This window comes from Theropithecus gelada, chromosome 10 (assembly GCF_003255815.1).
Source record: "Theropithecus gelada isolate Dixy chromosome 10, Tgel_1.0, whole genome shotgun sequence".
In the NCBI taxonomy this organism is placed as follows: Eukaryota; Metazoa; Chordata; class Mammalia; order Primates; family Cercopithecidae; genus Theropithecus; species Theropithecus gelada.
This window is the reverse complement of record NC_037678.1, coordinates 74,151,975-74,174,803: the sequence shown is the minus strand read 5'-3', so window position 1 is coordinate 74,174,803 and position 22,829 is coordinate 74,151,975. Positions and strand designations below refer to the sequence as shown.

Genomic DNA, 22,829 nt, shown 5'->3' with positions numbered 1-22,829 from the left:
GGATCGTTTGAACACAGGAGGTTGAGGCTTCAGTGAGCCAAGATAGCATCACTGCACTCCAGCCTGGGTGACAAAGTGAGACCCTGTCTCAAAAAAGAAAAAAAAAAGCAAAAAACAAAAAACAAAAAACCCAAAGCAGTCTAGGGAGCAATGAATATGAAACTCTCACAGAGGGCGTAGGGTGATCAACAAAAATCAATATATTTTTTATACCCAGAAATTTTCATACCATAACAAGAATCGATTGGAAATACAACTTTTCGAGGTGAGGTGGGCAGATCACTTGAAGTCAGGAGTATGAGACCAGCCTAACCAACATGGTGAAACCGTGTCTTTACTAAAAATACAAAAATTAGCTAGGCATGCTGGCGGGCACCTGTAATCCCAGCTACTCAGGAGGCTGAGGCAGGAGAATTGCTTGAGCCCAGGAGGCAGAGGCTGCAGTGAGCCAGGATCATGCCACTGCACTCCAGCCTGGGCAGCAAGAGCAAAACTCCATCTCAACAAATAAATAAACAAATAAATAAAATAAAAATAAAAATGCAAAAATTAGCTGGGCGTGGTCGTGGGTACCTGTAATCCCAGCTACTCAGAAGGCTAAGGCAGGAGAATCACTTGAACCCAGGAGGCAGAGGTTGCAGTGAGCCGAGATTGCGCCACTGCGCTCCAGCTGCCTGGGTGACAGGGTGACTCCATCTCAAAAAAAAAAAAAAAAAAAAAAAGAAAGGGCCAGGCGCTGTGGCTCATGCCTGCAATCCCAGCACTTTGGGAGGCCAAAGCAGGCAGATCATGAGGTCAGGAGATCGAGACCATCCTGGCTAAGACGGTGAAACCCCATCTCTACTAAAAATATTTTTTAAAACTTAGCCGGGCGAGGTGGCAGGCGCCTGTAGTCCCAGCTACTCAGGAGGTTGAGGCAGGAGAATGGCGTGAACCCCGGGAGGCAGAGCTTGCAGTGAGCCGAGACTGTGCCACTGCACCCCAGTCTGGGCGACAGAGCAAGACTCCGTCTCAAAAAAAAAAAAAAGAAAGAAAAACAACTAAACAACTTTTAAGAGATCCTAATAATTATGGCAATAAAACTGTAAGATATCAAATAATAAATCTAACGAAAAATTTTACAAAATCAAATATTTTCCGAGGATATAAAAGACATGCAGCAATATCCAAAATAATCTATAAATGTACAGGAATTCCAATAAACACCTTCTGCCAATTATCTGGCCAGTGGAGGCGTAATGCACAAACTGATTCTGAAGTTCATATAGGGCAGTGGCTCACGCCTATAATCTCAGCACTTTCGGAGGCCGAGGTGGGAAGATCACCTGAGGTCAGGAGTTCGAGACCAGCGTGGCCAACATGGTAAAACCCTCTCTCTACTAAAAATACAAAATTAGCCAGGCATGGTGACGCATGCCTGTAATCCCAGCTAGTCAGGAGGCTGAGGCATGAGAATCGCTTGAACCTGGGAGGCGGGGGTTGCAGTGAGCCAAGATTGTGCCACTGCACTCCAGTTTGGGCGACTGAGGGAGACTCCATCTCAAAAAAAGAAAAAAGAAAAAAAAAGTTCATATGGGGGGAAAAGGTCATCTGAAAGAGGAAATACCACAAAATATTTAAGAACATTTTGAAAATATGAGAACAGATGTATACCAGATATCACACACTATATAAAATTAATTAAAACTATTATTTTTGGCACAGGAATGTGCAAATAGATAAATGGAAGAGGATGGAGTCTAGGAAAAGATCTCAGAACTGAGCAAATAATAAAGGTGGCATTTCAAATTGGTGCAAACTGATACCCGAAATGAGACAATGGGCCATATAGGAAGGACCACAATAAATGCTATTTAATTATTTTACTTCTGTGTTAATATATAGATAAATGCTCAAGAGACTTCCATACTAAACCAGAGACAGTGATTACCTTTGGGGAGGGTGGCAGATGGGGTAGACACCTGCAGAGCTCTCCATTTTTATACTACAAGCATACATCATTTTGTTTTATTGCGCTTTGCTTTATTGCACTTTGCAGTTACTGCATTTTTACAAATTGAAGGTTTGTGGCAACACTGAGTCAAGCAAATCTATCAGTGTCATTTTTCCAACAGCATGTGCTCACTTCATGTCTCTGTGCCACAATTTGGTAATTCTCGCAATATTCTAAACTTTTTCATTATTATTATATCTGATAAGGTGATCTGCAATCAGTGATGTTACTACTATAATTGTTTTGGGGTGCCACAAACAATGCCCATACATGATGGTGAGCTTAATGGATAAATGTTGTACGTGTTCTGACTGCTCCACCAATGAGCTGTTCCCCATCGTCTCTCTCTCTCTCCAGGCCTTCCTATTCTCTGAGACACACAGTGTGGAAATTAGGCCAATTAAAATCCCTCTAACTGTTCAAGTGAAAGAAGAGTGGCAAATCTCTCACTTTAAATCAAAAGCTAGAAATGACTAACCTTAGTAAGGAAGGCATGTGGAAAGCCAAGACAGGCCAAAAGCCAGCCTCATATGCCATTTAGCCACGTTGTGAATATAAAGCAAAAGTTCTTGAAGGAAATTAAAAGTGATACTCCAATGAACACAGGAATGATAAAGAAAGTAAAGTAGCCTTATTACTGGTAAGGAGAAAGTTTTAGTGAACTATGTATAAGATCACAACATTCTCTTAAGTCAAAGCCTAATCCAGAGCAAAGCCCTAACTCTTAAATTCTATAAAGGCTGAGAGAGATGAGGAAGCTGCAGAAGTTTGAAACTAGTAGAGGTTTGTTCATGAGGTTTAAGGGAAGAAACCATCTCTATAATATAAAAGCATAAGGTAAAGCAGCAAGTACTGACATAGAAGCTGCAGCAAGTTATCCAGAAGATCTAGTAAAGATCATTGACAAAGGTGGCTGGCTAAACAACAGATTTTCAGTGTAGATAAAACAGTGTTATATCGGAAGAAGATGCCATCTAGATCTTTCATCGCTAGAAAGAAGCCAACACCTGGCTTCAAAGCGTATGAGGACAAGGCTGACTCTCTTGTTGGGGCCTAATGCAGCTAATGACTTTAAGTTGAGACCAATGCTCATTTTACCATTCTGGAAATCCTAGAACCCTTAAGAATTATGCTAAATCTACTCTACCTGTGCTCTAGAAATGGGATAACAAAGCCTAGATGACAGCACATTGTTTACAGCATGGTTTACTAAACGTTTTAAGCCCACTGTTGAGACCCACTGCTCAAAAAAAAAGATTCCTTTAAAAACATTGCTGCTCATTGGCCAGGCATGGTGGCTCACACCTGTAATCCCAGCACTTTGGGAGGCCAAGGCAGGCAGATCACAAGGTCAGGAGTTGAGACCAACCTGGCCAATATGGTGAAACTCCGTCTCTACTAAAAATACAAAAATTAGCCGGGCATGGTGGCACGCACCTGTGGTCCCAGCTGCTCAGGAGGCTGAGGCAGAGGAGTTGCTTGAACCCGGGAGGCGGAGGTTGCGGTGAGCCGAGACTGCACCACTGCACTCCAGCCTGGGTGACAGAGCAAGACTCTGTCTCAAAAAAAAAAAAAAAAAAAAAAATTACTGCTCATTGACAACATATCTGGTCCCCCAAAAACTCTGATGGAGATGTACAAGGAGATTAATGTTGTCTTTATGCCTTCTAACACAACATCCATTGTGCAGCTCATGGATCAAGGAAAGAGTGATTTCAATTTTCTTTTCCTTTTTTTTTTTTTTTTTTTGAAATGGAGTCTCACTCTGTTGCCCAGGCTGGAGTGCAGTGGCGCAATCTCAGCTCAAGACAACCTCCACCTCCCAGGTTCAAGCAATTATCCTGCCTCAGCCTCCTGAGTAGCTGGAACTACAGGCATGCGCCACTACACCCGGCTAATTTTTCTTTTTTTTTTTAGCAGAGACAGGGTTTCACCGTGTTGGCCAGGCTGGTCTCGAACTCCTGACCTCAAGTGATTCACTCACCTCAGCCTCCCAAAGTGTTGGGATTACAGATGTGAGCCACCACGCCCGGCCTCAATTTTCAAGTCTTATATAAGAAATACATTTTTTTTCTTTCTCTCTTTTTTTTTTTTTTTTTTTTAAAGAAAGACATTGTCTTGCTCTGTTGCCCATGATGGAGTGCAGTGATGTGATCATGGCTCACTGTAGCCTTGAAGCCTCAAACTCCTGGGCTCAAGTGATCCTCCAGCCTCAGGATCTGGGACTCCTGAGGAGCTGGGACTACTGGCACATGCTAGTGCACCTGGCTAAAAACTTGTGTGTGTGTGTGTGTGTAGAGACGGGGACTCACTCTGTTGACAGGCTGGTCTTGAAATCCTGGCCTCAAGTGATTTTTATACCTTGGCCCCCCAAAGTGCTGGGATTACAGGTGTGCACCACCGTGCTCGGCCTAAAAACACATTTTATAAGGCTATAGCTGCCACAGCTAGTAATTCCTCTGATGGATCTGAACAAAGTAAATTGAAAGCCTGGAAAGGTTTTCAGCGGTACAATCTCAGCTGGAAAGGAGTCACCATTCTAGATGCCATTAAGAACACTTATGATTCATGGCTGGGCATGGTGGCTCATGCCTGTAATCCTAGCATTTTGGGAGGCTGAGGCAGGCAGATCGCCTGAGGTCAGGAGTTCAAGACCAGCCTGGTCAACACGGTGAAATCTTGTCTCTACTAAAAATATATAAATTAGCCAGGTGTGGTGGCGGGTGCCTGTAATCCCAACTACTCAGGAGAATCACTTGAACCCAGGAGGTGGTGAGCCGAGATCATGCTACTGCACTCCAGCCTGGGCGACAGAATGAGACTTCGTCTAAAAAAAAAAAAAACCAACACTTATGATTCATGAGAGGACGTCAAAATATCAACATTAACAGGAGTTTGGAAGAAGTTCATTCCAATCCTCACGGATGACTTTGAGGGGTTCAAGACTTCAGTAGAAGAAGTCTCTGCAGATGTGGTGGAAATAGCAAGAGAATCAGAATTAGAAGTGGAGCCTGAAGATGTGACTGAAATGCTTCAATCTCAGCACTTGAACAAATAAGGATTTGCTTCTTATGGATGAGCAAAGAAAGTTTGTTGTTGTTGTTGTTTGTTTGTTTGTTTTGAGACAGAGTCTTGCTCTGTCACCCAGGCTGGAGTGCAGTGGCATGATCTTGGCTCACTGCAACCTCTGTCTCCCAGGTTCAAGCAATTCTCCTGCCTAGGCCTCCTGTTGCTGGGATGACAGGCACCCACCACCACACCCAGCTAATTTTTGTATTTTTAGTAGAGACAGGGTTTCACCATTTTGGCCAGGCTGGTTTTGAACTCCTGGCCTCAAGTGCTCTGCCCACCTTGGCCTCCCAAAGTGCTAGGACTATAGGTATGAGCTACCATGCCCAGCTGAAAGTGGTTTCTCGAGATGGTATCTACTACTGAGAACATTGTTGAAATGACAACAAAGGATTCAAAGTATTACACATACTTAGTTAATAAAGCAGTGGCATGGTTTGAAAGGATTAACTCCAATTTTGAAAGTTCTACTGTGGATAAAATGCTATCAGACAGCATTGCATGCTACTGAGAAATCTTTCATGAAAGGAAGAGCCCACTGATGTGGCAACTTCATTGTTGTTTTAAGAAATTATGATAGCCACCCTAACCTTCAGCAACCACAACTCAGATTAGTTAGTAGCCATCACCATTGAGGCAAGACCCTCCACCAGCAAAAATACAACACATTGCTTAAGACTCTGATTATCACTAGCATATTTTAGCAATAAAGTATTTTTAAGTTATGTACATTTGTTTAGATGCATACTGTAAACATAAAACTTCATATGGACTGGGAAACCAAAAAAATTCATGTGACATATTTTGCAATATTCATTTTATTGTTGTGGTCTGGAACTAAACCTGTAATATCTCCAAAGTATGTCTGTATATACTTTGGCATTATTCGAATTTACAACCCATGTGCATTTCTTTTGACATTCTATAACTAAAACCATTGGGTGAAAAAACATCTGATAGGAAAATAGATACTCATACAAATCTAGCATGCCAGTTATCAACGCATTCTCACCCCCAAATTCACCCTGTAACACATGTTCTGTGGTAATGGTCAGCATTCCTTTAAGCATTTCTCCTATTTTATAGTGAGCATGTTAAGCTTTCTCAGCAGAGGGCGCTGGAAGGACACTGCACTAGGAAGGGGCCCTCCCGTGCTTCCAGTGGTGGCCGTCAGCCAGCAGTCAGGGTGTGAGAACATCTAGTACTGCTCTGCCCCAGCCACGCATCCGCAAAGCATGGTCCCTCAGCAACAATGCAGCCCTTTCCAGATCACCTTCTCAAGCTCTCTCGACAGACGCTGCACTCCAGGCTTCCTGCCCACACCAGGTCCCCACTTTCTCTCTATACAGAGATGTCTGGCCACTGGTTGCATCCTGCCTGTACACTAGTGTTTCGACCAACATCCTCTGCACACCTGGATGCCCAGCCACTGGCCGTGGCTTGCCATATACACACACACACACACACACATATTTTTAGATGGATTCTCACTCTGTCGCCCAGGCTGGGGTGCACTGGCGCGATCTGGGCTCCTGCAAGCTCCACCTCCCGGGTTCACGTCATTCTCCTGCCTCAGCCTCCTGAGCAGCTGGGACTACAGGCACCTGCCACCACGCCCGGCTAATTTTTTTTGTATTTTTAGTAGAGACGAGGTTTCACCGTGTTAGCCAGGATGGTCTCGATTTCCTGACCTTGTGATCTGCCCGCCTCAGCTTCCCAAAGGGCTGGGATTACAGGCGTGAGCCACCAAGCCTGGCCTGTTTTGTTTTGTTTTGTGAGATGGAGTTTCGCTCTTGTCCCCCAGGCTGGAGTGCAATGGTGCAATACCAGCTCACTGCAACCTCTGCCTCCTGGGTTCAAGCAATTCTCCTGCCTCAGCCTCCCAAGTAGCTGGGATTACAGGCATGCGCCACCATGCCCAGCTAATTTTGTAGTTTTAGTAGAGATGGGGTTTCACCACTTTGGACAGGCTGGTCTCAAACTGGTATTTTTAGTAGAGACGGGGTTTCTCCATGTTGGTCAGGCTGATCTTGAACCCCCAACCTCAGGTGATCTGCCCGCCTCTGCCTTCCAAAGTACTGGGATTACAGGCATGAGCCACTGCGCCTGGCCTGGCTTGCCATATTGACACTGTGTGTTGCAGGCCTCCTGCCTGAACCAGCACTCCCATTCACACTGTACACCCAACACTCCAGGCTAAGAGTTGCAGCTTGCCTACGTCTTCATATCCCTTGTGGCCCCAGAGGGTGGCTTCTTGCTTGTCTGATATTATAGACCAGCTCTAACCTGGGCAAACCAACTTCTCTGCCATCCAGTGGGCTACAACTGTATTTTTCCAGTGAGGTCTGAACCCTAGCCTGAAGACAGGCTCCCTCTTCCAAGTTTGTCATTCCTTGGGTACTCTTCCTTGGCCCTAGGCTATCATAAAATTTTCTTATATCTCATACGTTTTTTCTTTCTTTTTTTTTTTTTTTTTGAGACAGTCTTACTCTATCCCCTGGCTACAGAGCAGTGGTGTGATCAGCTCGCTGTAGCCATGACCTCCCAGGGCTCAGGTGACTCTCCCACCTCAGCCTCCTGAGTAGCTGGGACTATAGGTGTGCACCACCATGCCCAGCTAATTTTTTTTTTTTTTTTTTTTTTTTGTAGAGATGGAGTTTCACCATGTTGCCCAGGCTGGTCTCAAACTCCTAGACTTGTGTGATCTGCCTGCCACAGCCTCCCAAAGTATTGGGATTACAGGCATGAGCCACCATGTACAGCCATATCATATACTCCTTTATCACAGTTAAATAATTTATTTTTCTTTTCTTCGGAGATGGCGTCTCGCTCTGTCGCCAGGCTAGAGTGCAGTGGCACAATCTCGGCTCACTGAAACCTCTGCCTCCCAGGTTCAAGCGATTCTCCTGCCTCAGCCTCCCAAGTAGCTGGGACTACAGGTGTGCACCACCACACCTAGATAATTTTCATATTTTTAGTAGAGATGGAGTCTCACCATGTTGGCCAGGATGGTCTCAATTTCTCGACCTCATGATCCGCTCGCCTCAGCCTCCCAAAGTGCTGGGATTACAGGCATGAGCCACTGCACCCAGCCTTTTTGTTTTGTTTTTTTTGAGACAGAGTTTTGCTCTTGTTGCCCAGGCTGGAGTGCAGTGGCGTGATCGGGGGTCACTGCAACCTCTGCCTCCAAGGTTCAAGGAATTTTCCTGCCTCATCCTCCCAAGTAGCTGGGATTACAGGCTCCCGCCACCACACCTGGCTAATTTTTTGTATTTTTAGTAGAGATGGGGTTTCACCATGTTGGCCAGGCTGGTCTCATGACCTCAGCTGACCCGCCAGCATTGGTATCCCAAAGTGTTGGGATTACAGGAGTGAGCCACCGCATCAGGCCAATAATTCTTTGTATTAAACTTCACACATCAAGTCTTCTGACTGGACCCAGACTGGCACAGATATGGTAGAGCGGGAATAGTCCCAGAAGATAGACCCCTTAAAGATAGGATTTGGGAACTGGCTTGGTGCTGAGCTCTTTGTCAATGGAAAACTGATGCTGTAACCCATTGTATGCACCTGCATCACAATTCATCAAGCCTGCAGTTTACTGTGGTGAAACAGTAACTGAAACATGTGCTGTGGGAGTGACTTCTATATTTGCCAGTGTGGCAGTAATGGTGCCTTTATAGATGGTGGCATGGGATGGATTATTTTGAGTGCACTTGAACATTTACAAAGAGAGTGATCTCAGGTCTGTTAACATTAGCTTGAGTCATGTTCCGAGAAGCAGAAGGCTTCTCTAACAGCCCCGCCAAAAAAATCTTATTTCAGCCGGGTGCAGTAGCTCACATCTGTAATCCCAGCATTTTGGGAGGCAGAGGCGGGCAGATCACCTGAGGTTAGGAGTTCAAGACCAGCCCGACCAACATGGCGAAACCCCGTCTCTACTAAAAATACAAAATTAGCTGGGCACGGTGGCGGGTGCCTGTAATCCCAGCTACTCAGTAGGCTGACACAAGAGAATGCTTGAACCCAGGAGGTGGAGGTTGCAATGAGCCAAAATCGTGCCACTGCACTCTAGCCTGGGCAACAAGAGCAAAACTCTGTCTCAAAAAAAAAAAAAAAAGAATCTTATTTCTTGTATCTACGTAGCTGCTATTGCTGAAAATCAAACACAAATTTGTGTGAGTTGTTGAATTATAACAGTTGAATTCACCCCAACACACCATTTCTCATGTGAAAATTAGGGTACTGATAGGAAACAATGAGATCCTAAAACTTGGAAGAGGGATATCTGGTTAGATCCACATGAAACTGACAATTTTGGACTCCCAGGTCATTCTGAGCTTCCCTTACCAGAGGGAAGCCTTCCTGTCTACAAGGAGACTAGCTTTTCCTTCAAAGCCCTGCTAATCTAACTTGGGGTAGCTGTCTTAGAAGCCTCCCAATCCAAGTAACACTGCCAATAGCAAAGACAATACATGACCCCAATATGGCACCATTCCCGGAGGAACCAGCCTATAAGTTGATTATATTGGGTCTCTTCTATTTCAGAGAGGGCAACGACTTACCCCCACTGGAACAGATACATATTCTGAATGTGGATTTGCCTTTCCTGCCTGTAATGTGTTTTCCAGCACCCACCATCTGTAGATTTACAGAATGCTCTATCCAGCATTGTGGCATTCTGCAAAGCACTGCAGCTAATCAAGGACCTCATTTCATAGCAAAGAAAGGTAGCAGTGGGCTCACAGCCATGGGATCAATTGGCCTTACCCTATACCCCATCACTCACAAGTGGCTGACCTAAATTTACTGACAATTTGGTTATAGCACCAATTGCAAGACAATGTCCTTAAAGGGGTGGAGTTCTTTCTTATAGGGTGCAGCCTATGCTTTTAATCAGAGATGATTATATGGTGTTATCTCCTCCATTTGGGGCCCAGATTCAAGAGGTGGAAGTGGGAGTGACTCCGCTCACTATTACACCTGATAACAACCTTACAAAAATGTTGCTTCCGACAGTCGTGGCTCACACTTGTAATCCCAGCACTTTGAGAAGCTGAGGTGCGTGGATCACCTGAGCCCAAGAGGTTGAGGCTCCAGTGGACCAAGACTGCACCACTGCACTCCAGCCTGAGTGACAGAGTGAGACTGTATCTCTAAAAAATTAAAATTAAAAATAAAAAATAAATAAAAGTAGAGCCCTTGTGGTGAGTGAATGCAGGCTGACTCTATGTAATAGGGCTGTGGGACCCCAGTTGGGGTTGGTGCCTGTGGATGTATAGCAGTCCCAATCTGCCTGCTGTGTTAACCTCATGGCAGTGCTCATCAGCCTGGGTACATGTACAGAGGTGGTGAGAGGCTGGTGCAATGGAAGGTGGTTCTGCACCATACAGGTGTAACCAAAGGACAAAGGATCAAGGTTGTTAGGAAAAGGGCAAGAAGAAAACCGAAGCAACTGACTGTGGCTACACTCTAAGGGGGGCAGAGAGGGAAACATCTACAGAAGGGTGTTCTGCATGTAGACAGCAAGAGAACAGAGGGCTCCATGAATGAGGATCCTGAGGAGGTCGAAGGATGGGTATATCATGGGGAGGTATTAGAGTATCGGTGCAGACAGGAGCTTATGGTAAGAGAGGGGGCGGGGCCGGGCACAGTGGCTCACACCTGTAAATCTCAGCACTTTGGGAGGCCAAGACAGGCGGATCACAAGGTCAGGAGATAGAGACCATCCTCGCCAACATGGTGAAACCCCATCTCTACTAAAAATACAAAAGTAAGCCGGGTGTGGTGGCACATGCCTGTAATCCCAGCTACTCAGGAGGCTGAGGCAGGAGATTTGCTTGAATCCAGGAGGCGGAGGCTGCAGTGAGCCAAGATCACGCCACTGCACTCCAGCCTGGTGACAGAGCAAGAGTCCGTCTCAAAAAAAAAAAAAAAAAGAGAGAGAGAGAAAAAAAAAAAGGGGGCAGTTTGAATTTAGCATTTCAGAGGTAGAGCAGTTCTAGATGAGCACAAGGGTGGGGTGGGATCCACGGAGGGGGTAGGTGAGATGGATAAAATCACTTGAGTAGAGGTCATAGAACCATGAAGCCAGGTGGTCACTTAAGTCACCCTGGAAGGTGGCAGGAGCTGGGATGCCTAGGAGGCTGTGGGCTAAAACAGTAATCAGGGAGCAATGCAGTTGGTCAAGGATGTCGGCAGCGACACAGACCAGGTGGGAAGGAGGCACAATGGACCCCCTAAAGGGGTACAAAAGTAAAGGTCAGGGAGTGAAGGGCAATAATGTATGGACCACCTCCTGAAGCCTTACAGGCAAAGTGGGCTTCTAGAGGACAGTGAGGTGACTCAAACTGTGCCTGGAGGGTAGCACAGGGTATGGATGGGCAGAGTGAAGGGCAGCTTCTCAGAAAAGCCTAAGGGTAAGGACTCTGTGAGGAGAGGCCACACCCTTAGTGAGGAAGGCCAGTCCCATCTTTCTCTTCCACTCCTGGGTCCCAGAAGTGGAAATCTCAGCAGTAGTAAATGGACCTTGGAATAGAATACCAGGAAATCGTTAAACCTAATGATTTAGTTAGGTACTGGCAGCCTCAATTCCAGTCCCCTGCTGGAAATAGTGAGGGAATTCCTGTGGCAGGGTGGCTGAACTGCTGGATAAGCATGGTCTACTGGAGTGAGAGAAGACCCTTGAGTGAAAATAGATGATCTCCAGCCTGTCCAAGCTAAGATATCAGACCATTAAGGAGGAAGATGCATGTTAGGTATAATCTGGTTGCCCTGGGGTATAATCCAGTAATTCCCAAATCCCAGGCCCTAAAGAGAGTTCACTGTCACTCCTGCAATCCCCCGTTTCCAGCCTGTCTCAAGAACATATACTACTAAAGAACTCTTGGGAATTGTTGCTGGGAATGTAAAATGGTGGTACATCAGCTGCTATGGAAAAAAATAAACACAGAATTACCATATGATCCAGCAATTCCACTTCTGGATATATACCCAAAATAATTAAAAGCGGAGTACAGAGGCCGGGCACAGTGGCTTATGCCTATAATCCCAGCACTTTGGGAGGCAGAGGCAGGCAGATCACCTGAGGTCAGGAGTTCGAAACCAGCCTGGTCAACATAGTGAAACCCCACTTCTATTAAAAATACAAAAATTAGCCAGGCACAGTGGTGGGCACCTGTAACCCCAGTTACTCAGGAGGCTGAGGCAGGAGAATCACTTGAACCCGGGAGGCAGATGTTGCAGTGAGCCGAGATCGCACATTGCACTCCAGCCTGGGCGACAGAGCAAGACTCCATCTCAAAAAAAAAGAAAAAAAAGTGGAGTACAGAAAATATTTAAGAGATATTTGTAGACCCACATTCATAGCAGATTATTCACAAGTAGCCAAGGGCTACCAGCAACCCAAGTGTCCATGGAAAGATGAAATGGATAAGCAAAATGTGGTATATGCATACAATGGAATGTTATTCAGCCTCAAAAAGAAAGAAAATTCTGACACGTGCTATAACATGGATAAACCTTGAAAATATTATGCTAAGTGAAATAAAGCAGTCACAGGAAGATAAGTTCTGTATGACTCCACTTACATAAGGAGTCTAGAGTAGTCAAATTCCGAGACAGAAAATAGAATGGTGGTTGCCATGGGCTGGAGGGAGGAAGACATGGGAGGTTGTTTGAGGGTATAGAATTTCAGTTTTGCAAGATGAAAATGTTCTGGAGACTGGTTGCACAACAACGTGAATAAACTTAACACTACTAAAGGGTACACTCAAAAATGGTTAAGATAGTAAATTTTACATCATGTATATTTAACCACATTTTTTTAAAATGTTCATTTTTTTTCAGCCTCCCAAGTAGCTGGGATTACATGTGCGTGCTACTACACACTGCTGATTTTTTTGAAAAAAAGTTCAGTTTATATATCAAAAAAAAAAAAGAAACAAAAATGTAACTACTTAAATAGTTGCCCTCCCTTCTAAAAATAATTTCAGGAGTATATAATGTATCTTAAGTCTCCTTTCTTTTACCATAAGATGCTTCTTAGTATCTGAAACTCAATGTATTTAGAACCAGCTCACCTTCTTCCCTGCCAAACTCACTCTTCCTTTCTCATGATTTTATTTAAGCCCTAAATCCAAGTCATCCTTGATTCCTTGTTCTCCTTCCTCCCCACCAAGTGCAATCATTACGAATTCCTTCCACTTTACCTCTTAAATCTCTGAGATCGGCCCCTTCTCTCCACCTCCACCATCACCACCCCTAGTACTGGCCATCCTCAACTTCTTCCTGGTCTGTTCCATCAGGCTCCTAACCATCTCCCTTGTTTCCATTTTGCTTGTTCCTTCCAACTTTTCCCCACTATTGCCTACAAAAGGAACTTAACACACACACACACACACACACACACCTCTTGCAAATCCAATTACATCAATCTTTTGTTAAGATCCTTTAATTGAGGCTTCCCATCATTCTTCAGATAATGGTGGTCTACATGTCCCTGCAGGGTGTGACCCCTACATGACGGGCATCAACTTCATCCATGTCCTGTTCTTGTTGCCTACAGCACTCCAGCCACACTGGCTCTCTTTAGGTCACTGTGTATGCCTCAGTCATTCCTGCCTCAAGACTTTTGTGTATATGCTCTTCTCCACCTCCATCCCACTTCCTGCACCTAAATCTACTCATTCCCTGGATAGGGTATTATTACTTCTTTTAGAGTATCTTCTCTACCTTTGACTCCCCGAGTCTGTGGCATGTTCTCTTAGGTTATTTGCTCCTATACCTCTCTTTACAGTGATTATGATCAAACAAATACTGAGTGATTATCAACTGTCTCGCCTGCTGGCTGTAAGCTCTATGAAGGCAGGCAGAATCCTTCCACATCTGTTTTATTATACTGGCTCAGCCTGCCAAACGGTCGGGACAAATTAATTAATTAGATTAGCCCAAGTTGCATTTTTAGGATTAAAAAAATGGCTTGACTTCTGGAGTCCCATAAGAACTGGTCACCGTTTCTCCTCCATGCCTTCCCAAATTGAGTGAGTTCTCCAGAATATTACTTCCAATGCACAAGAATCCTGTCAGGCAGATAGGACTTGAAATGCAATGTCTGCTACCTGTTTATCATTCATTCACTGACTCAGACATGTATCGAGTCCTACCTATGCATAAAGCTATGCACACTTATGAACAAAACTAAGTACTTGCTCTTAAAGCATTTCCACTCTGGTGGAAGAGGCAAAACATGCCCTTATATTTTTCTGTTAACCTCCCCACCCCCAAAACCGTATTTTTTAACAGGGGTCTAGAACCTCTTCGGGTTCAAAGCCTGACTCCACTAGTCAATAGCTGTGTAACCTGGTCACTAGTTGTATAACCTGGCCTCTCTGTGCCTCGGCTTCCTCATCAGTAAGACGGTATCTACTTCATGGGATTGTAAGGCTTAAGTAAGTTAAAACACATAAATTACTTAGCATAATGTTTAGTACATAAGAAAGGCTCAACAGCTGTTAGCAACTTAAAACATAAATATCCTCCCCAGTAAGCCTTAGACCCCTAATCCTTTCTGGCAGTACAGCGCAGGTAAGAGTAGGTTAATCATTCAGGTTGTGTCTGTGGCATGCACCGAACACATACTTTATTTTAAAACCTTATTAACATGTCAACAAAGCAAAGACTACATCTGATAAATAAGAGCTCTGTGATAATGAGGTCACTGTCTGCAGTACTCTTTGATTTAATAAGCCCGGGTAGGCAACAGGTATCTTCAAAATAATACAAGTAAAGTTGATATTTTAAAAGCGAATGTTGTATTAACTAGCTGGTGTGTAAATACTAAACGATATGGCTAACTTTGTCAGCTGATATCCCTTCTCCACAGAAACAAGTTGAAATAATTTCCTACTGATTTTATGGATTTTTAACAAAGTTTTTGCAATTTTTTCATATTGCACAGGCATATTTCTTTTTTTTTTCCCCCTGAGACGGAGTATTGCTCTGTTGCCCAGGCAACATTACAGTGGTGTGATCTTGGCTCACTGCAACCTCCACCTCCCAGGTTCAAGCAATTCTCCTGCCTCAGCTTCCTGAGTAGCTGGGACTACACGTGCACGCCACCATGCCCGGCAAAATTTTGTACTTCTAGTAGAGATGGGGTTTCATCATGTTGGCCAGGCTGATCTCGAACTCTTGACTTCGTGATCCGCCTGCCTCAGTCTCCCAAAGTGCTGGGATTACAGGTGTGAGCCACTGCGCTCGGCCAATGGCACAGGCATATTTATAAGAGAGAATTACAAATAAACAACAAATGCAACAGGTCTGTAAAAACTGCCACAGGGCACTTGTCTATCTAGGAAGTATATCACATTAGGTACCAAAAATTACATTTAAAAGTTTTAATATGTCAATGAGAATGGTATATAGTTTCATTAGCACAAACAAATGTCTTCTATTTAAGACTCCCATGGATGTCTTTGTGATCTTTACTTGCAATCAATAAATATATATATGTATATTTTTTGAGACAGTGTCTCGCTCTGTTGCCTGGACTGGAATTCAATGGCGCGATCTCGGCTCCCTGCAACCTCTGCCTCCCAGGTTCAAGCGATTCTCCTGCCTCAGCCTCCCAAGTACCCGGGATTACAAGCACCTGCCATCATGTCCGGCTAATTTTTGTAGAGATAGGGTTTCACCATGTTGGTTAGGCTGGTCTCAAACTCCTGACCTCTGGTGATTCCCCCACCTCGGCCTCCCAAAGTGCTGGGATTATAGGCATGAGCCACTGCGCCCAGCCTAAAATAACATTTTTAATTTTTCAGAGGGAGTATGCTGGAGTGCAGTGGCTATTCACAGGTGCTATCACTGGTCCCTACACCCTCAAACTTTTGGGCTCCAGTGATTCTCCTGCCTCAGCCTCTCCAGTAGCTGGGACTATAGGCACATGCCACAAAGCTCGGCCCAATAAAATATTTTTTAAAAACTTTAATGGGCAATTATTACATAGCAAGCACTGTTCTAAATATGCACTGGTGATACAGAGAGGCAAGAAACATGCTTTTGGCCCGGCTCAGTGGCTCATGCCTATAATCCCAGTACTCTGGGAGGCCGAGGTGGATAGATTGCTTAAGGTCAGAAGTTCAAAACCAGCCTGGCCACCATGGTGAAATCCCAGCTCTACCAAAAAATACAAAAATTAGCCAGGTGTGGTGGCGGGAGCCTGTAGTCTCAGCCACTCGGGAGGCGGAGGTTGCAGTGGGTCGAGTGCCACTGCACTCCGGCCTGGGCGACAGAGCAAGACTGTTTAAAAAAAAAAAAAAAAAAAAGTTTTCAGCCCTGAAGGAGCCTGGTTTAGCAGAAGAAACCTATACAAATGTCGCCTAAACATACAAATAGGCCATACCTAACATACCCTAGCACTGAGCCCAGTGAGGCCCACAGGATTCTATTGGGGGAGAATTAGGCACAGTTCCAAAAAGAACCCTTGAACTAAGTCATGAAGGATGCGCAAAATTCTTCAGTTAGATAAAGAGAGAAATGGCAGGGTCCACAAAAACTGCAGACTGGTTGGGGCCTTGTAATTCTGCGCAGCTGGAACGCAAGGTTTGGGTAGGAGAGCGGTAGATGACGGTGGACAGACAAACAGGGGCGGCCTTATAGATACATGTTCCACGAGAAGTTCATAGTTTTTCCTAATTAGGGAAGCTATGGGAAAATCCTAATCTGGGTAGCGACGTAACGAGTTTACACTTTAGAAAGATCCGTGGTTTAGGACTCTACAACTCCCATGGGAGGGCTGCCCTAAGCCAGGGGTTCTCACTTCCGCTGTTCCGGGATTCACGGACGACTCGCCCCCTTTTCCCAGTCTTGGTCAGCACTGTTACCCCGCCCGCCGTGCGATCCCGCCCCCCTCGGAGCGCCCCTGTGGTCTGACTTCAGCAGCACTTTCCGGCAGGAGACTGGGCACTCGCTGTCACCCGCGAGCTGCCTCCCTCAACGAGATCTGAACATCTTTCCGGAGGCTAACAGACCTGGGCTTCGAGTGACCACTGTGCTTGCCTCAGTGTCTTTTTCTGGAGCAAGGGAAGGCCCGGCTCCCTGCCCAAAGGCGGCTGTGCGCTAAGTGGCATACGCTCGGGGAGAGCCGGCGCGGGCAGACCCCAGCGCCAGTAGTGACGGGGGCGAGCGCCGCCGGGAGACTCCAGCCTGCGGGCAAGCGGGGTAAGCCAGGCCGTGGGCGGGAGGACGGGGCAGCTCACCGGTAAAAAGCAGAGTCCCCGAGTGGGTTCCAGTTCGCCGTGTAGCAGTCCATGGCTGGTGCAAACGGCAGCTGGGAAGCGCCGAGGGGATACCCACCTAGAGCGGGCTCCAGGCCGGCACTTCCGCTTCCGCCCGTCCGGGTCACGTGGCGAGGCCGCCGCCGCGGCCATCACCACTGTGGGCAACCTCACTTGGCCGCCGCCGCCGCGACCCCCGCCCGTAACTGGGCTTCGCGCCCGCCAAGTGGGCCCAGCCCTGGCTCCTGCACCCTGTGGCGGCCACCTCCATCGCCCTGCTTTCCCTTCGAGCACTGGGGGTCGCTCACGGCGGGACATGGGTGAACGGAAGTGGAAGCTGTGAGCGTCGCAGCCCGAGGCGCTGAGGCCTGAGGCGCCGTCGGGGCACCGCGACGCTCGCATGGAGAGCGCTGGGTGCTGGGCTGCGCACCGACGGCTAACCCGGACCCACGGTCTCTGCGGAGCGGGAGCTTTGCAGAACCGACTGGCCGACCGGGGAGCGGGAACATGAGGCTTGGCCAGGAGCCCGCTGCGGGCCAGGCGCGCGGTGTGCAGGCCTACCCGGGTCGCGGGTGAACACCGCGGAGCCCCGGGACTTGGTAATTGGCGCGAGAGGGCGCGCGCATGCGCGGGACGGCGGCGGGCACGTGGCGAGGCTCAGGGCGGCGCCGCGCGGGAAGCTCTGCAGTGCCCTGGAGGCCTGCTGGCTGGACGACCCTCTGCCTCTGGTACCAAGTGTGATCAAGGCTGGCGCCACCATGGCTCTGCCGCCGTCACCTCCTCCCTTTAGCATTGAGCAGCCCCAGAGGGGCTAGCCCTGAGGCCGACCTGCCCTGAGTCCCCACCATCATGTGGCCTCTCCCTGCAGCCTGTCTTTGTTGGTGGCGGCATGGTCTTCTGTCTGTCGAGCGAGGAATCACGCCGCCCTTTGCGAAGCGACATGGTCCACTTCCAGGCCTCGGAAGTCCAGCAGCTGCTACACAACAAGTTCGTGGTCATCTTGGGGGACTCCAGTGAGTGCCTCTTCTAGGGTGACGCTTCCAGTCCCACACCTTGCAGCCTGTTCAGTGTGTCTGGACCATTTGTCTCCATCTCACATCTCCTGTCTGTCCTCTGGTCTGTTCTCGTCCAGTAGGTTTTCTCTTTTTATGTCCCACACATCTTCCACAGGTGTTCTGAAAGGTGTAATAACCTGTGCACTTTTTAGCCCATCCTTGCTCAGCATTTCTCGCCCTGACAGCCCCCCATACTTTCCGTCATTAAAGCGTTACATTGTGTAGTGTGTCTCCCGGGTGACTTGGCCGACTTAATTTCTGCCAGGTGATCTTGGGTCACTGTATACTGCTGGCCGGGAGGCACAGCGAACAGAGCCAATGCCAGGACTTTTTAACCTCATCTTTTCTCCTGCGTCTAAGTCAACACTCCACGGAGCTGGTGTTGGGCAGCTCAGCCCTGGGAAAATGGGATCCTGGACTTGGAAGGAGCTGGGGCAGGCTGAGGTCTGCCTCAGCCTTGGGATCTCTGTCTCCTCCCAGTTCAGCGGGCTGTGTACAAGGACCTGGTGCTCTTGCTCCAGAAAGACTCACTGCTCACAGCTGCCCAGCTGAAAGCCAAGGTGAGGGAAGCTTGGTGGCCATGTCAGTGGTGGGTGGGCACAGACCCTGGCCTGGCAGGGTTCTCCTCCCTGGCATGGGTCTGACCAGTAGGGTGGGGGGGGTGGGTAGGGGGAGCTGAGCTTTGAACAGGACCAGCTGGTGGCTGGGGGCCAGCTGGGCGAGCTACACAACGGGACACAGTACCGTGAGGTCCGCCAGTTCTGCTCGGGCTCTGGCCACCACCTTGTGCGCTTCTACTTCCTCACTCGTGTTTACTCCGAGTACCTTGAGGATGTTCTGGAAGAGCTGACATATGGACCTGCTCCGGACCTGGTGATCATCAACTCCTGCCTCTGGGATCTCTCCAGGTTGGGGCAAGGGAAAGGGAAATACCAGTTGGGGATGAAAGTATGGCTCAGAGGCGGTCCACCCCTGTGCTCTTGCCCACCCTGTGTGTTACCCAACAGATATGGTCGCTGCTCAATGGAGAGCTACCGCAAGAACCTGGAGCGGGTGTTTGTGCGCATGGACCAAGTATTGCCAGACTCCTGCCTGCTGGTGTGGAACATGGCGATGCCCCTCGGGGAGCGTATCACTGGGGGTTTCCTCCTGCCAGAGGCAAGTGACTGAGGCCCATCAGGACAAGAGATGGGACAGCAGGCTGGTAGATAGGACACCCTGCTTTCCGACCCTGCTTCATTCTGTGGCTCTTAGAGGGTGCACTTTCTCACTCAGCTCCAGCCCCTGGCAGGCTCCCTGCGGCGGGATGTGGTTGAAGGGAACTTCTACAGTGCTACGCTGGCTGGGGACCACTGCTTTGATGTCCTAGATCTCCACTTTCATTTCCGGCATGCGGTACAGCACCGTCATCGGGATGGTGTCCACTGGGACCAGCATGCGCACCGCCACCTCTCACACCTGCTTCTGACCCATGTGGCTGACGCCTGGGGCGTGGAGCTGCCCAAGCGTGACTATCCCCCTGGTGAGCCCTACCATAAGTGGGGGGGGGTAGTGATGCACCGGGGCCCTCAGAGGACAGGGCTCAGAACCAGACTGGGACAGAGCCACTCAAGGGAAGTAGAGGTCCCTTGAAGGACCCCTGTGTCTTTTGCATGCACCTTCCTCAACCCCTGAGGAGGGTTAGATCACCGGAACAATATTCTTGTCCAAGTTCCAGTTTTCTGCAGTCTGGCTGTGTAGTCCTTTCTGTATGTTAGAAGGAGCTTATACAAGTATTGACCACACAAGGCAGCATGTTGCAAGAGTCCTACCCAACAGATTAACAGGAAAGAAAAGGGGCATGGGTGTGAGGAGTGGAAAGACAGGGAGGAAGGGCCATCCAGGCAGTGTGACAGAAGCAAGGAAGCCCACAGCTTCTGGGGTGGGGGTGCAGTCAGCTGGCAGGGTGTGGAACAGGTGTGTTGCATCGGGAAGGCCAGCCTTATGGACTCGGGCTCAATGGGCAGTGTTCCATAGGCTTCTTAGTTCGGCCTCAGAGTCCCAGTGTGACTGGTGCAGCTTGGTGTAGCTCTCCTCTGTCCCCATCTCTGGGTCATTGGTGGAGGCTTCTGAGGGCCCCACTCCTCCTTGTTTTGAGGCACTGCTCCCCATCATATCTCAACTGTAGCACTCTGCTGCAGAACCTCGGTTTCCATGTCAACGTCCCAGTCCCTGCATGCACACAAAGGGGGCACCGTGGCTGATTGTCTCCATGGCTGCTTCTCCTCTGCATCATGTCCTTAAAGGGCAAGTTTCCTGCTGCCCTTGTTGACAACTCACCCCTTTCAGCCCGTGTCTAGCACAATTTCCCTGTACACAGTATCAACAGAATTGTATTTGTTGAATGGGAGGCACAAGTCATGTTAGAAGGCCGATTGTAGCAGCACAAGAGGATGTGGGGGTGCAGAGAATCCAAGAATATCGTAGAACAGACCTGTAGCACTTGGTAGCCAGGAGTTGGAGCATCAGGGAAGTGAATTCAGATTTTAGTTAAACATCCCAATTTTCTTGTTTAGATGTAATAATTAATCCCCAGCAAATGACGGGATGCTCTGAAGGTTGTAAGGCTAGTTTTGATGGCTTAGGCCTTTGAAATCCAATTTGGAGCTATAGAAGTTAGGGCCATGAAAAGGGAGAGTTGATTTGGGGTGGGAGGATGAGTCGGTAAGTTTGGTCACAGCAGATTTATTTGAGGTACGTTGGAAATACAGAGTAGGTTTGCAGTCATTGGTACCCAGCAGAGAGATTAAAACTGAGGGCACAATGGGAACTGTGAGGGAGACAGAACGATGCTCACACTTTGGATTGGCAGGAAAGGGGCTGTGGCGGAAACAAAAGGAGATGAGGGCAGGGGCACTTTTAGGAAGGACTGAGGCTACTGGCGATGTCACATGACTGTTGAGAAGAAGGGAATTTGTTAGCAAGTGGTTACATTTAGTAGGAAAAGTGTTGAGAGCATGGATTTGGATTAAAAGGGGGTGAGCAATTGAGGAGGAAATGAAAATTGGGCAAAACATTCCTTTTGGAAGTTTGGATGGTAAAGGGAAGTTGTTGGTGAAGGGAATAACAGGATCTTTATGTTTGGCTTATTTACTGGTCTATGGGGAGGAGGTGGGAGAGGAAAAAGTTAGATACAGGACCTGGGCAAACAAAGAAGGCTCTGGAGGAAAGTGTGAGGTCAGAACAAAGGTAGGTCTGAGAGGTAAGAGAAAAGGAACACACCTTGGGCTCGGCCTGAAATGAGAGGGAATGAGGAAAACTGGGTAGAGGGCAAGGGTGCTGCAGCCTGGTGGCTCTGCTCTCCAAGAGGAAGGAATAGAGCGTTAGAAGTGTGGACGGTCAGAGTTCAGGGCATCCTGGCTCCCAAGCCTACCTAAAACAACCATCCCATTCCTAGACCCGTGGATTGAGGACTGGGCAGAGATGAATCATCCATTCCAGGGAAGCCATAGGCAGACCCCAGACTTCGGGGAGCACCTGGCCTTGCTCCCACCCCCACCCTCTCCTTTGCCCCCTCCCATGCCTTTTCCCTACCCACTTCCTCAGCCCTCGCCACCTCCCCTCTTCCCACCCCTGCCCCAGGATACCCCTTTTTTCCCAGGCCAGCCCTTCCCACCCCATGAATTCTTCAACTATAATCCAGTGGAGGACTTCTCGATGCCACCCCACTTAGGTAGGTGCCTCTGCAGCTCCCCTACCCTCTTGTACCTCCCCCTACCCAGCCTCTTATGCCTAGGTGAGCTGAGAGGAGTTGGGTAGCTCCTTGTGCCTCTAATACTGGGTTTGGTCACAGCAGTCCCTGAGTCTGAAACATCATCTGTAGGCTCATTAATCAGCTCACTGGTTGTCACTATTTCACCGTCTGAAGGTAGGGGAAGGGCTATCCCTTTTTTGTAGATAGGGAAACACAGAAGCTCACCTGGAGGACAAGAGTTGCTTGAAGGCAGAGCTGCACTTACTCTGGCCAGAAGCCAGCTCTTATAATGACTGGTTTTTTTGTAGGATGTGGCCCTGGAGTGAACTTTGTGCCTGGCCCTCTGCCACCTCCAATCCCTGGCCCTAATCCCCATGGTCAGCACTGGGGCCCAGTGGTCCATCGGGGGATGCCACGCTATGTTCCTAACAGCCCCTACCATGTGCGGAGAATGGGAGGGTCCTGCAGGCAGCGGCTCAGACACTCAGAGAGACTGATCCACACATACAAACTGGACAGACGGCCTCCTGCCCATTCGGGGACATGGCCTGGGTAGACTGGATCTTGGGCTGGGACTGGATGTGCCAATGGCCCTGCAGGGCCTGCCTGGCACCTCAGGTACTGGGCTAGGGTGTCTGCTATGCCTGGTATTGTTCTTGTCCATTGCTGTCACCAATAAAGGCATGGAAGAACAGAGTGACAAA

At 48.0% G+C, this 22,829-nt stretch overlaps 2 protein-coding genes across 4 annotated transcripts in view; one reads left to right on the top strand and one right to left on the bottom strand.

The window, feature by feature from the left end:
• VPS16 (VPS16, CORVET/HOPS core subunit) overlaps positions 1–17,444 on the bottom strand; it is a 26,270-nt gene extending 8,826 nt beyond the window's left edge. For both annotated transcript variants that reach the window (XM_025400748.1, XM_025400746.1), the window contains exon 1: positions 17,320–17,444. In XM_025400748.1, the coding sequence (XP_025256533.1) occupies positions 17,320–17,372 (53 nt within the window). In that variant the 5' untranslated portion in view covers positions 17,373–17,444. The remainder of the gene's footprint in view (positions 1–17,319) is intronic.
• PCED1A (PC-esterase domain containing 1A) lies at positions 16,906–22,829 on the top strand. Of its 2 annotated transcripts, none has more exons than XM_025400752.1 (8): positions 16,906–17,281; positions 18,206–18,350; positions 18,873–18,952; positions 19,215–19,300; positions 19,400–19,550; positions 19,668–19,914; positions 21,829–22,104; positions 22,434–22,829. In XM_025400752.1, the coding sequence occupies exons 2-8, from the start codon at positions 18,227–18,229 to the stop codon at positions 22,679–22,681; spliced, it is 1,212 nt and encodes a 403-aa protein (XP_025256537.1). In that variant the 5' UTR covers positions 16,906–17,281; positions 18,206–18,226; the 3' UTR covers positions 22,682–22,829. The 2 variants fall into 2 exon arrangements, with proteins under 2 accessions (XP_025256537.1, XP_025256536.1); XM_025400751.1 differs by lacking the exon at positions 16,906–17,281 and adding an exon at positions 17,445–17,936 and having other exon boundaries at positions 19,062–19,300.

Bases quoted from the DNA above. Each gene is read 5' to 3' on its own strand.
- PCED1A (XM_025400751.1), top strand. From the start codon at position 18,227: ATGGTCTTCTGTCTGTCGAGCGAGGAATCACGCCGCCCTTTGCGAAGC. The intron at 18,953-19,061 runs GTGAGGGAAGCT...GGGGGTGGGTAG, and splicing joins CTGCCCAGCTGAAAGCCAAG to GGGGAGCTGAGCTTTGAACA. The intron at 19,551-19,667 runs GCAAGTGACTGA...TTTCTCACTCAG, and splicing joins GGGGTTTCCTCCTGCCAGAG to CTCCAGCCCCTGGCAGGCTC.